At 37.3% G+C, this 12075-nt stretch overlaps 1 protein-coding gene across 1 annotated transcript; it reads left to right on the top strand.

The window, feature by feature from the left end:
- The first annotated feature begins 3418 nt into the window (after positions 1-3418).
- Positions 3419-10817, top strand: LOC148888620 (extracellular calcium-sensing receptor-like). Its single transcript, XM_089013289.1, has 9 exons — positions 3419-3688; positions 4140-4226; positions 5593-5700; positions 6989-7155; positions 7236-7689; positions 8482-8712; positions 9461-9584; positions 9660-10132; positions 10355-10817. Exons 1-9 carry the CDS (start codon positions 3419-3421, stop codon positions 10784-10786), a joined length of 2346 nt encoding a protein of 781 aa, XP_088869415.1. The 3' UTR covers positions 10787-10817.
- The last annotated feature ends 1258 nt before the right edge of the window (positions 10818-12075 follow it).

Here is a 12075-nt window from a genome sequence, read left to right as displayed (position 1 = left end):
TATATCCATTTAGAGTATATATATATATATATATTTAGAGTACATATACATTTATCTATATAGAGTACATATGCATACATATATCTATACAGAGTACATACACACACACACACACACATATATATATATATATATATATATATATATATATATATATATATATATATATATATATATATATATATATATATATATATACACTGTATATACACTGTATATATATAGTATATATACTGTATATACACTGTATATATATAGTATATATATAGTATATATACTGTATATACACTGTATATATATATATATATATATATATATATATATATATATATATACATACTGTATATATATGTATATACAGTGTATATACAGTATATATATATATATATATATATATATATACATACTGTATATATATGTATATACAGTGTATATACAGTATATATATATATATATATATATATATATATATATATATATATATATATATATACTGTATATATATGTATATACAGTGTATATACAGTATATATATATATATATATATATATATATATATATATATATATATATATACTGTATATATTGGTGTATGTCAGTTTGCTTTCGATGTCAGTTTGCTTTCGATGTGTTGAGATTGTTCTCGACAGGGGTAAATCTATGAATTATTTTAACATATGAAAGCTTGGATGTACTTTAAAGATAACATTATTATACACTATACTTCTCCCCATATTTTATTTACTCTGTAAATATTTATTTTTGTTGGAAAGTCAAAGTCAGGCAATTAGCTACTTTTGAATTTTCTAATGTAATGCAATGGAGCGTGAAAATAAATGAATTTGCCACGCCGCACCTGATGATCATGTGTGTCGCCCATCGAGCCCGCGGCCCATAAGGCATCACTCTTTCTGGAAACTCTTGCTTGTCTTTGCTTGCCTGGTAGCCCGCTGGGAATCAAGTCAGACGGCAGCCGAATAGACACAATAACACATTTAAGTGCATCCCAAGTGTGTGTTATGATCTGCACGGGCAGAATCTTATTCTTGTTGACTGACTGATTCAACTGAAAAACAATTCCAATCCCAAGACATCCCCACAATTGATACTTTAGATCTGTCAGTTTGTCCAAGTTGGACATGCAAACTTTGAAGAGCTATCACAATTATCGAATATATTATTTCTTCATATTTTTTTATCAGTCCACTCTGCATTTATGTGGAAACAATACAAATTCTGTACACAGTGCAGATCCGGATGTGAACAGCAGCAAGAATTATGAGGCACAGTCAGACTAATTCACAGTGATTGATCTCATATTCAACTGAAAAGCAAACAACAATCAAAAACCTCTCATACACACTGTTGAAACGCTCCCGCATTTTGACAGCTGACATCACGAACACACACACCATAAAACACTCTCACGTACGGTTGCTAAACACTTCTAAACACGACAGAATCACTCAGAAAATGTTTTGACCAAACACTGTGTCATTGTAAAAACATTTTCGGAAATCCTGTATTAGAAACTATTATGACTTAAACATTAGAAGTACTTCAAATTATTAAAATGCATACACACATATCTATCTAGCTATCTAGCTATCTATCTATCTAGCTAGCTATCTGGCTCGCTGTCTGGCTCGCCATCTCGCTGTCTGGCTCGCTATCTTGCTCTCTGGCTATCTAGCTATCTATCTGGCTATCTGGATAGCTATCTCACTATCTAGCAAGCTACCTTGCTATCTGGCTAGCTATCTGGCTAGCTATCTTGCTATCTGGCTAGCTATTTCTCTACATATGTTATAAATACATAATTAGATAAATTCATAAAAAAAATAAATGATAACTGCATAGATCTGTTGGCTAGCTGGCTAGCCATCTATTGGCTGGCTAGCTGGATAGCTATCTATTGGCTATCTAGCTGGCTATCTATTAGCTATATGGCTGGCTAGCTAGCTAATTGAGTCGGGAAACATATTAGCTATCTAGCGCGCTATTAGCTGTTAGCTCTCTATTAGCTGGTTACCTAGGTCGCTATCTTTTTGCTATCTAGTTGCTATCTATTTGCTACGTCTGTGTAAGCTCTCAGTCGTACTGGATTGGTCCATCGATGAAAAGGTTTCTTCAGCCGTCATCTGTACTTCTTTGAAGGTGTCGGATGTTTTGCTTCTTATCCAAGAAACTTCGTCAGCAAACTAAAGTCTTACTGGTAGTTTAGGCCCTATATATCCTTACTGTCCAGACATGGCGGTGCCGGACTCTGCTATGATAGGTCTATTTGCTATCTAACTAGCTGGCTGGCTACGTAGATAGCGAGCTATCTATTTGCTAACTATTTGCTATATATTTGCTATCTAACTACCTAGCTGGCTACCTAGCTATGTATCTATTTGCTTTCTATTCACTATCTAACAAGCTAGCTAGCAATCTTTCTATCTATTTGAGTTATTCCGGTTTGAGCGCGGTGTGGATGCCGCTGCTCACCCACAGAAAAACTTCATCCTGTGACTGTAAAGTGACCTTGAAAGGCGCTAAGAAATGAAATGTATTATTATTATTATTATTGTTATTATTATTATTGATCTGGCTATCTGTCTATCAATCTATCGAGCTATCTAGCCATCTAGCTAATCAAGCTAATCTATCTTGGTGTGTCCGTGTGTGTTTGTGCATCTGTAAACTGTGCATCCGTCTGTCTCGCCGTATTACTAAAGGTTGACTTAGGCCTGCTCAGGCATGACAAGCGGACATGACACCGCTAATGTCTGGTTTCCGTTTGTGCTGAGGTGCTTCCTTGTTTTGGTCGTTATTTACATGGGAACCAGGTTTCCTTTTCCATTGATTTGCTGACTCGGGGGAAATCAAGTGAATTTGAAAGCGATGCTATGTGACAGGAGGCATACACCGTCGTCATACATTCAAGGCTATAAATGCCTGTGTCTTATCGGTGAAGCGCTTACATTCTTACAATTAAACACTGTATGCTGTGTATAATAGAGAGGAAAACGAAATAAATCATAGCATTTGAAATCATTCCTTTTTGGAAAGACATCTTTCAGGTTTGGAGTATGCTCCGATGTTGGTGCAGGACAGTCCAGGTCGTCTGCAGTGTCCTATGGGTGTCAATGTTGCTCCCCCACAAATCCGTGCAAGACCAGAACCAACATTGCGACATCATCCCAGGTTCTATGAGCCTACCAGTGCTGGAAAAAAGAGGGGACATCATCTTGGGAGGGCTCTTCTCCCTTCACGATATGGTTCTGGAACCCAGCCTGACGTTCACCACCAAGCCACCATCTACCCAGTGCACCAGGTAATTACTTTGAGGAGATGATAACAAGTGAGCGTATTTCATTTGAATCGCATTTTCCTGCACAGATTTAACTTCCGGACATTCCGCTGGATGCAGACGATGATTTTTGCCATCGAGGAGATCAACAGGGAGGGGAAACTGCTTCCCAACATCACTTTGGGATATAAGATCTATGACTCGTGTAGTAGCCCCCACCAGGCTCTCAAGGCCGCGATGGAACTAATGGGCCGCGAGGACGCTTCCATGCCTGAAGGAGGGCTGCAGGGTCAAAGTATCTGCCGGGGGGCTGTACCTGTCGTGATCGGGGATGGAGGCTCCACCCAGTCTTTAGTTGTGGCCCGTTTCTTGGGGGTCTTCCATGTGCCGCAGGTGAGAGGCAAATATACATTTAGTTAGTCTCTCTCTCTGTCCCCCTGTCTCTTTTTTTTTATTTCATTCATTTAAAGGACAACCGACGTCTCCGGGCAAGTAAAATGACTTCAAATGACTTCTACTGCGCGTATTTTACAAAGATTCCACCACATACTATATTTTACGTTTTAAGACCCGCGCTGAATATTCCGGAAGTCTTGTTTCTGAGTTGGGGACGAGTCCTCACCCTACGTCACTGAAGTAACGCCCCTGACCAAAAAAAGGACACATTGTAGCAGTCCTTCCATCACATCAATGCATTTTTCTGTACTTGTTTGGTCTGAAAGGTTCGTGTTGCACCAAAAAGAGGCAGAAGAGGGCGACAAAGCTCCGTGGAAGGAATTTATCAGCCTGTGGAAACGGGCTGATTAATTCCTTACACCTCTGTGTGTTCCTCATTTTCTCTTAGGTCAGCTACTTTTCTAGCTGTGCTTGTCTGAGTGACAAAAAGGAGTTTCCTGCTTTTTTAAGGACCATGCCCAGTGATTTCTTCCAGGTGAGTGATCATCACGGTCCGGATGTCTTTCAGCAGATGTTTGACATTTTATTAATTTAACATAATCATTTTAACGGAGAGTGGATGGATGGATGGATGGATGGATGGATGGATGGATGGATGGATGGATGGATGGATGGATGGATGGATGGAGTGATTACAAAAAAGAGAAGAAAATGGGAATTGGCCCGGAATCCTCGACTTTGGCCTTCAAATTGCAGACAGAAGTCTGCAACCTCAAACAGGAGTAACAAACAACTGTCTGAAGGTTCTTGAGTTGGGAAAAAAACGTCTTTAAATGAATATTATCTGCTCAAAATGGTGAATGGTACCATTTATCTGTATATGTAGGAACTGTGATGGGAATGTGACAATTTAAATGATATTTTTATTGTATATGTTCATCTATATTCCTGGCGCAAGGTCTGTTTCAATTGAGAAACAGTGTTTATTTTGTTCAATAGTTATATTTCATTCTAAAAAGAAACACCAAAAAGAATACAAAATTATAATTTTCAGGACATTTTCTGGGGTTTTGCATGACGACCAATTCACTTTTGATTGGATTGGATTAGCCTTTATTCGTCTCGCAGTGGAGAAATTTACATTTCAAAGTTATAAAACGAAGAGGAAAGGAAAGAAAGAAGTATAAAAGTAAAATACAGGAGCTGCTGGAAAGGCAGCCACTCTCGCGGTGCCATCTTAAAGTAAAAAAGTTGTTGCAATTGACAATTCTTAGTGATGAAATTTTGTTTAATGGTATTGTTGCTGTTTTAAAATCCAGCATCTTTTTTCACTGTATTTTTCATTGTATAAGGCGCACAGGAATATAAGGAGCACCTCCAATGAATGGTGTATTTTATTTTTTTCCCCATAAATGAATCAAAAAAGTTTTCTAAATATATAATATTTGAATATATAAAAGTTTTCCAAATATAAGGCACACTACATTATAAAGCGCTACATTAGAGGCAGGGGTTACGCACTATGAAGTCGATGCCAGACCTGTTGTGACTCAATATTACTTCAAATTGTCATTTTCATGTTTATTATGTTTGTTAAAGTCATTATAAGTGCCTTGCATGCTGGGTCCTAGAGGACAGTAATTTCATCTGTGCTGTATGTCATGCATATTATCATATTTGACAATAAAGCTGACTTTGACTTTGACATATAAGCCGCACCTGCATATAAGGCGCAGTGTCATCTTTTCAAGGAAAGGAAGGCTTTTGGGTGCGTCTTACACACCGGAAAATACGGTAATTGTGATTGTTGTGATTGTTTTAGTCATTGTGATCATGGTGTGAATTCTTCTTTGTATTCAATATGGGGTGACGAACGCGACCCTGTTGTTTATTTATTTCAGGTGAATGCACTGGTCCAACTGGTCAAACATTTCGGCTGGAGCTGGGTGGGTGTGATTGCGGGGGATGATGCATACGGTCGTGGTGGTGCCAACATCTTTGTTCATGAAGTGAGTCAACAACAATGGCACCATCTCAATGTGTATGTTTTACAGTATGTACATTTCACTCATTCACTGCCATTCACAAATTCATTCGGGAATTGAAAATATGACATTGAGTGGCATTCACGAATTTGTTTGGGTTTTGTATTTTCATGCGAGACCTCTGGCAATGTTTTTTCAACTCCACAAGGGGGCAGCATTTCCCTTTTTTTCCATTTTAGCGCTTTGTTCCACCTTCAGCTGTTGTTAAAGCGCTGTATAAACCAATCTGTATGTATTGCATTTTGGACAGCCGCCCTCATTTCAAGCGCATATAACTGCAGACCTATATAATTTGAGAATTCTAAGGTTTCCTACGCTGCATTCCTAAAACTCATTGTCTATTAGCTAGCTTGCTAGCTTTCTATCTATTTGAGTTACTTACGGGTTGAGTGAACGATGGCGCGTGTGGCTGCCGTTGCTCACTCGCAGAATAAAATATCCTGTGACCGTAAAGTATTCTTGAGTTTTGAAAGGCACATATAAATGAAATGTATTATTATTTTATTATGATTATAATTATAATTACAATTAAAATTAAAATTGAAATTAAACTTGAAATTACAATATTATTAAAATTAAAATTAAAATTAAACTTAAAATTATTTTAAATTTATTTTTATTTTTATTTTTATTTTTATTTTTATTTTTATTTTTATTTTTATTGTTATTTTTATTTTAGGTGTTCAATTACCTGACATGTTTCGGCGTATACTTCCGCCTTCGTCAGAGTGTTAAATTAGATATCAAGTAGACGGGATGAACTTAATAATAATAATAATAATAATAGTTGTATTATTATTTTTTATTATTATTATTATTTTATTATTATTTTATTATGTTATTATTATTAATATTATATTATATTATATAATATATATTATATAATATATATATATATATTATATAATATTATATATAAGAAAATAATAATACATTTCATTTATAAGCGCCTTTCAAAACTCTCAAGAATACTTTACGGTCACAGGATATTTTATTCTGCGAGTGAGCAACGGCAGCCACACGCGCCATCGTTCACTCAACCCGTAAGTAACTCAAATAGATAGAGTCCTGGAATTCGAGTGAATTCCCTGGCACTGAATTGGACACATTTTTGCACATTGTCTCGGCAGTGAATGAGTTAAGAAAAGGTACTAAAAATACTATTTGTGGCACGTTTGTTGAGTGGTGTGCCGTGAAATGTATCTCGCCATTCGATATGTGGCTTTGCTCCATAAAACATCGTGCGTCTCAGGTCAGACAACTTGGCGCATGCGTGGCCCTTCATGAAATCATCCCCAAAAACCGAGCGCGAAAGGCAATTTCATCCATCATTTCCAATATCCGCTCCTCCGGGGCACGTGTGATCCTGGTGTTTGCCGTGGAACAGGACGCCGCAGCACTCTTTGATGAAGCTCTCCGGTGCGATATTTCTTTATTTTTAAATCACGTCGCAATGTGACATCCTCTGATATACATACATGATCAGTGTATCTTTGCAGGGAGGGTCTGCATGGGATCCAGTGGCTGGCTAGCGAGGCTTGGAGCACAGCGGCTGTTCTCTCTACGCCTGAAAAGTATCATACCATCCTGCAGGGCTCTATGGGTTTCGCCATCCGTCGAGTGTACGTCCCGGGCCTGCAGGACTTTCTGCTCCGTTTGCATCCTTCTAACCCCGATGCGAGTGAAGATCCATTTCTGATACCATTTTGGGAAGACGTTTTCCAATGCAGCCTGGGTGAGAGGAATGTTAAAGTGCCATGCACTGGCGCAGAAGATCTGAGGACGGTGGCAAATATCTACTCGGATGTGTCCCAGCTGAGGATATCTTACAATGTCTATAAAGCCGTGTATGCTATCGCGCATGCGCTGAAGAATATGCAAAGCTGTGAAGATGGGAAAGGTCCTTTTGCTCTTCAGGGGTGTCCAGATGCACATAGCATCCAGCCATGGCAGGTATTTATTTATTTATGTATTTATTTGTTTATTTATCTATAAGCTTATTTATTTATGTGTGTTTGTGTTTCTTTCTTTTTATTTATGATATTGTGGATTTAATTATTTAGTTGAATATTTGTTTATTTATAAACATATTTAGTAATTAATTTATTTTTTGTGTATTTATTTATTTATTGTTTTATTCATGATTTTATTGTTTTATGTATATTTTTTATTGGAAAGTGTCCTTGTGTGTCCAGAAAGGCGCTTGTAAATTTATGTATTTATTTATTTATTTATTTATATGTTTGTTTATTCATTTAATTATGTATTTATTTATTCATTCATTCCTTTATCTATTTCTGTTATAATTTCTGTCTTTATTTATTTATTTATTTATTTATTTATTTATTTATTTATTCATTTATTGTTTTAGTCATGATTTTATTGTTTTGTGTATTGTTTTTATTGGAAAGTGTCCTTGGGTGTTCAGAAAGGTGCTTGTAAAATTTATTTATTTATTCATTCATTTATTTAGTTATTTATTTATGTATTCCTTTATTCCTTTATCTATTTCTGTTATTATTTATTTATTTATTTTATTTGTTTATTTGTTTGTTTGTTTATTGGTATGTGTGATTGTATGTTTATCTGTTTTTATTTATTTTCTTGTTTATTTATGTGTATCTGTTTAGTTATTTATGGTATTATTTGTGAGTGTATTTATTTATCTATCAGGTTGCTGGAAATCAAGTATTTTGAGAGGGATTGTTTATTCTTAATCATCTCACTACTACTTATTGTCCTTAGCTGCTTCACTACATAAAACAAGTGGAGTACCTCAACTCCTTTGGAGATGAGATCACATTTGATGAAAATGGCGACCCGGCGGCCATGTACGACCTGGTCAACTGGCAGCTGAAACCAAGCGGAGGGATCCAGTTCGTCACGATCGGAAAGTTCGATGAGACAGTCGGCGACAGATGGCAGAAGCTCCAAATCCAAAGCGAAGACGTCGTGTGGAATGGCAACCATACCCAAGTAGAGACAGCATTGAAATACTGGTTGAAACACAACATTATATACACCATCGAACACAAAAGCTGGCCCAAAAATGGCAACAATAATATTCCGTCACTGTAACTGAAATGAAGCTTTTCAACCATGGGCGGAACATTTTTTTTGGTAGTCACGAGCTTCTTCTTCTTCTTCTTCTTCTTCTTCTTCTTCTTCTTCTTCTTCTTCTTCTTCTTCTTCTTCTTCTTCTTCTTCTTCTTCTTCTTGTTCTTCTTGTTCTTCTTGTTCTTCTTGCTGTTCTTGTTGTTCTTGTTCTTCTTGTTCTTGTTGTCCTTGTTCTTCTTCTTGTTCTTGTTCTTGTTCTTCTTGTTCTTGTTCTTCTTGTTCTTCTTGTTCTTCTTGTTCTTCTTGTTCTTGTTCTTGTTCTTCTTGTTCTTGTTGTTCTTGTTGTTCTTGTTCTTCTTGTTCTTCTTGTTCTTCTTGTTCTTCTTGTTCTTGTTCTTCTTGTTCTTGTTCTTGTTCTTCTTCTTGTTCTTCTTCTTGGTCTTCTTGTCTTTCTTCTTGTCCTTCTTCTTCTTCTTCTTCTTCTTCTTCTTCTTCTTGTTCTTCTTGTCTTTCTTCTTCTTCTTCTTCTTCTTCTTCTTCTTCTTCTTCTTCTTCTTCTTCTTCTTCTTCTTCTTATTATTATTATTATTATTATTATTATTACTACTACTATCTCTACTACTACTATACAGGAACCAGTGTAGTTTGCATTGCCCCTTTTGCACAGGTCCCGCTATCAGTATGCAGCAAGATTTGTCCTCCCGGCACCCGCAAGGCTATCCGACCTAACTTCCCTATCTGCTGCCATGATTGCGTGGTTTGTACAGCAGGGGAGATTAGCAATCAGAGCGGTGAGAATACTGGCTAGTCGTACGTGACAAGACTCTCCGGCGAGGGCGCTAACATGCTCCTGTTCTACTTTCTAGATGCCATAGAGTGTGTGCGTTGCCTCCCCGAGTTCTGGTCCAATGACGAGAGAACCGCCTGCATCCCCAAACAGGTGGAGTTCCTTTCATTCAGCGACACCATGGGCATCACGCTGACGGCCATATCCCTTATTGGTTCCTTCTGCACCTGCGCCGTGGTCTTTGTCTTCTCCTTCCACAGGACCACCCCGGTGGTCAGGGCCAACAACTCAGAGTTGAGCTTCCTTCTGCTCTTCTCTTTAACTTTGTGTTTCCTTTGCTCGCTCACGTTCATCGGACGACCTTCCGAGTGGTCCTGCATGCTGCGCCGAACGGCGTTTGGCGTTACTTTTGTGCTCTGCATTTCTTGTATCCTGGGGAAGACAATTGTGGTGCTGATGGCGTTCAAAGCTTCACTTCCTGGGAGTAGAGTCATCAAGTGGTTTGCGCCCACACAGCAAAAGGCCATTATTAGTCTTTGCACACTGGTTCAGGTGAGGCCTAGTCAAATACGCCTAGACAAAAACCTTGGCACTGGAGTGGGCACATTTTTGCACATCGTCTGGCAGTGAATGAGTTAAGATTATTATTATTTTTGTTTTTGTCACCAAAATGTTTTTAATCATCGTTTTAGGGACTTTGTTAGCTTTGGGTAACACTAATGACTTTGGTTTGGGGTATTTTTTGCTTCTTAATTAAACTTGTCATTCATCCAGGTGCTCATCTGCACCGCCTGGCTGATCATGGCGCCCCCAACCCCACGCCAGCTGATTCCCCGCAAGAGCGCCGTTGTTATTCTGCTTTGTGATGAGGGCTCCCCCGTGGCCTTCGGTTTAGTCCTGGGCTACATCGGACTACTGGCCTGTCTCTGCCTCCTACTGGCCTTCCTGGCCCGGAAACTTCCGGACAACTTTAATGAGGCGCGCTTCATCACTTTTAGCATGCTCATCTTCTGTGCTGTGTGGGTAGCATTTGTTCCCGCCTACATCAGCTCCCCAGGAAAGTATTCCACAGTCACTGAGGTATTTGCTATCCTGGCCTCCAGTTATGGGCTGCTAGGCTGTATCTTTGCACCAAAGTGCTACTTGATTCTCTTTAAGCCCGAAAAGAACACCAGGAAGCACGTCATGTCCAGAATGAATGGATAGGTTTTAAGAAGGTGAGATCACAAAATGTGAACCGCCGAATGGCAATTTGATAAAAGTGCTTTAGTGTGAAGTCAGCTTGTTTTCGATTTCATGTTGGTTTCAAATGTTTTTAGACAACTTCAGAAACAAAATAGTGTGAGTACACTTCAAAATTTCGTAGTTTTATGTTGTATCCAATATTAACATAAACATAATGGATGTCATTATTATTATTATTATTATTTTTATTATTATTATTATTATTATTAAATAATAATAACAATGATACTACTACTACTACTACTAATACTACTACTACTACTACTACTACTACTACTATTACTACTATTACTACTACTAATAATAATAATAACAATAATAATACATTTCATTTATAAGCTCCATTCAAAACTCTCAGTCATAGGATAAGTTTTTCTGTGGGTGAGCAGCGGATACAACACGCGCCACCGTTCACTCAACCTGGAATAACTCAAATAGATAGAAAGCTAGCCAGCTAGCTAATAGACAGCTAATAGCTAGCTAGCCAGCTGGATATCCAATAGATACCAAATAGATAGCTAGCTAGGTAGCCAGCTAGATAGATATCCAATAGATAGCAAATAAATAGATAGATAGCTAGTTAGCCAGCTAGATAGCTAACTAGCTAGATAGCCAGCTCGATAGATTAAAATGTTCATGTTTCCAGAAAGTGATAGTCTAATAAGCAATGAGTTTATATTACTGTAAGCAAAAAAAATGATTGTTGCAGCGATTGTGCTAATCTGGCGTGAAAGAGGCTACACAATGAAAATGACAGATACACCAGAGTAATATATTTTTTTGTATTTTTTGTATATTTTGTACATTATATTTATAAGCACCTTTCAAAACTCCCATGGACACTTTACAGTATCCTGAAAAAATAATACTGGAAATTAACATTGTTAGCTGTGGCAAAATATTTTGTAATGGTTAATATGTAGCGATTCATAATACAATTGGATTAAAATCTGCAAGATAAATCTATTTTTTTTAGTCTGACAATAGGGTCATTCTGGGCGGATTGAGAGGATTATCTTTCTTTAATATTTCAAAATTAGGTTTGCTTTTTATTCGACCACTTGATGGCAGCAGAAGCTAGTGACGGACTGTATTCAGCCAGCTTTAAACAAATATATACAGTATTCGATATATACAGGGTGACCCAAAAAGATGCGTACCCATAAAAATTTCAATTGTGGCTTTAATTAAAAAGCTATTTAGTTTAAATTACAACCACAAATTTTTCAATTTATGGAAGACCATTCACC

The sequence above is a fragment of the Hippocampus bargibanti genome, linkage group LG14 (genome assembly GCF_051943395.1).
Source record: "Hippocampus bargibanti isolate YZ-2025 linkage group LG14, ASM5194339v1, whole genome shotgun sequence".
Taxonomy (NCBI): Eukaryota; Metazoa; Chordata; class Actinopteri; order Syngnathiformes; family Syngnathidae; genus Hippocampus; species Hippocampus bargibanti.
The sequence above is the reverse complement of the archived record's forward strand: the minus strand, read 5'-3'. Positions and strand labels throughout refer to the sequence as shown.

Coding starts and splice junctions, on each gene's coding strand:
- LOC148888620 (XM_089013289.1), top strand. CDS start 3,419: ATGATTTTTGCCATCGAGGAGATCAACAGGGAGGGGAAACTGCTTCCC. Junction 7,156..7,235: donor CTCTTTGATGAAGCTCTCCG/GTGCGATATTTC, acceptor GTATCTTTGCAG/GGAGGGTCTGCATGGGATCC. Junction 8,713..9,460: donor GGAATGGCAACCATACCCAA/GTAGAGACAGCA, acceptor CCTTTTGCACAG/GTCCCGCTATCAGTATGCAG.